Below are 1,783 nucleotides of genomic sequence, written 5' to 3' on the forward strand. Positions count from 1 at the left end.
ACTTAATAGTTCTATTAAAAATTCAGTTTGACTACTTTCTTTTTCAACTCTAAAATTCAACTTCAGTTCCAAAATTCTGGTTTTTGTGTCACACATCTGGGTCCCTGAGAAAGCCAGACAGAATAATCAAACACAGAGCAACAGATTTACGTTTCACTTTGGTTAATTTTCCATTGATGCAATCCACCGTAAAAGTGACAAAAACAGACAAAGTTGTTTTATTGCAGTGATTAATTTTCCATTTAAAGTGCTTTTTTTTACCAGTTTGATGAGATAACAGCTGTTGCTTGCAGAGCTAAGACCAAGATGGGTTGCTGCTGATATAAAACAATTAATTCAATGCAATTTTATTAATTTTTACAATTTTAAATTATGCAGTATTCTGGCAAAAATATTGTGATATTACAACTCAAAGTGCCTCATGTTGCACCAAAATGCAAAACTGACAGCACTGTAAGTTTATAAGACTGTGTTCACATGAACGTGTTTTAGAGATTAAACCACTTTAGTGCTCTGTTCACTAGCTGTTCAATCATCATTCTGGTCAGAATTAAACTCTTTCTGCAAACTGAGATCTGAAAAATCACTTTAATTATAATCGTTTTCAAAAGTTTGTGTCGCTGAATAAAAACTGCCTGAGTCTTTTCTCATTGTCTGTTTCTATATCTTAGTGTTCGACTCATCAAACTGTAGCGTAATGTCCTTGTTTTTACTCCTCTGCTGCCTCGGTCCTCTCTGCCCGCTCCAGATCACAGCCGTTCAGAGATGGATCTGTCAGCTCCTGGATCCGAACAGAGCGATGACGCCCTCAGTCTGAGGAGTCGCTCTGTCCCCGGACTCAATGAAGCAGTAAGCACCATCACTCCATGTCAGCCTCAGTTTTACCACTAACTCACCTCAGTCACAGAAACAGAAAGCTCTGATAGTAAAGTTAACTAACGGTGAATTTCCAGCGCAAACACTTTGGAGAACTCCCCATCTATTGTACAATCACACTATTCTGAGGATTTATGAGCCTGTAAACTAGATGTGATGCATCGGCTGTGGGTGTGAATGTTAATTTTACATCAGAGCTCACTTCAAAGAGCTCGACGTGCATCTAAACAGACAAACAGGTGGACAGTGTGACGGTCAGTATTTTGCTTGTATTTTCAGTTGCCATTAATTTGCATTCAAAGCGCCTAACAGAAAACACTCAAAACACAAATTATTTTCCTTTCTCTGCTCAGTCACACAGTCACGCTCAGAAGTCAAACAGATGACGTTAAGATCTGAACGTGAAAATCAATTTGTCACGCTCTGTCTGGTTGGATTTGTGGCGCAACGTCCACACGGCGCCCTCGTCTGTTTGATCACAACGCTGTCGCCCACAGGAGTTTTCTGACGAGGAGGAAGACATCGACGCCCTGATGTCGGCCCACAGCCGGAGCGCCGGCCGGAGCATCAGCAGCGCAGTGTCAACGGTACAGTTCAAACACGTTTGTCTCTGTTTACACACCCTGACTGTAAATACYATGTGAAGGAAGCTCGCTTTGTTTAAACAAACAGGTAGTTTCTCCTGAGCGGCATTTGTCAATATGAGAGGCCAAGGTGGACAATGATTTTCTTGGGTCTGTTCAGTTGTTGTTCTGTTAGCACAATATCTGTTCTTATATTTGGTAAATTTTAACTTTTTTAAGTAAATTTTTACTAAATGTTAAATTTAAATGTAAAATTTTATGTCTGTATGTTAATTACTAAATCTAAATGTAAAAATTAAATCTTAAATTTTGCAGCTAAATGA

General features: G+C 39.1%; 1 protein-coding gene across 1 annotated transcript in view; it reads left to right on the top strand.

The window, feature by feature from the left end:
• Positions 1–1,783, top strand: part of sytl5 (synaptotagmin-like 5) — a gene marked incomplete in the record, with an annotated part of 55,654 nt that overhangs the window by 37,535 nt on the left and 16,336 nt on the right. Inside the window, 2 exon segments of the mRNA XM_014017538.1 lie at positions 749–849; positions 1,374–1,463. Of these exon segments, the coding sequence (XP_013872992.1) occupies positions 749–849; positions 1,374–1,463 (191 nt within the window).

The sequence above is a fragment of the Austrofundulus limnaeus genome, unplaced genomic scaffold (genome assembly GCF_001266775.1).
Source record: "Austrofundulus limnaeus strain Quisiro unplaced genomic scaffold, Austrofundulus_limnaeus-1.0 Scaffold171, whole genome shotgun sequence".
Classification (NCBI taxonomy): Eukaryota; Metazoa; Chordata; class Actinopteri; order Cyprinodontiformes; family Rivulidae; genus Austrofundulus; species Austrofundulus limnaeus.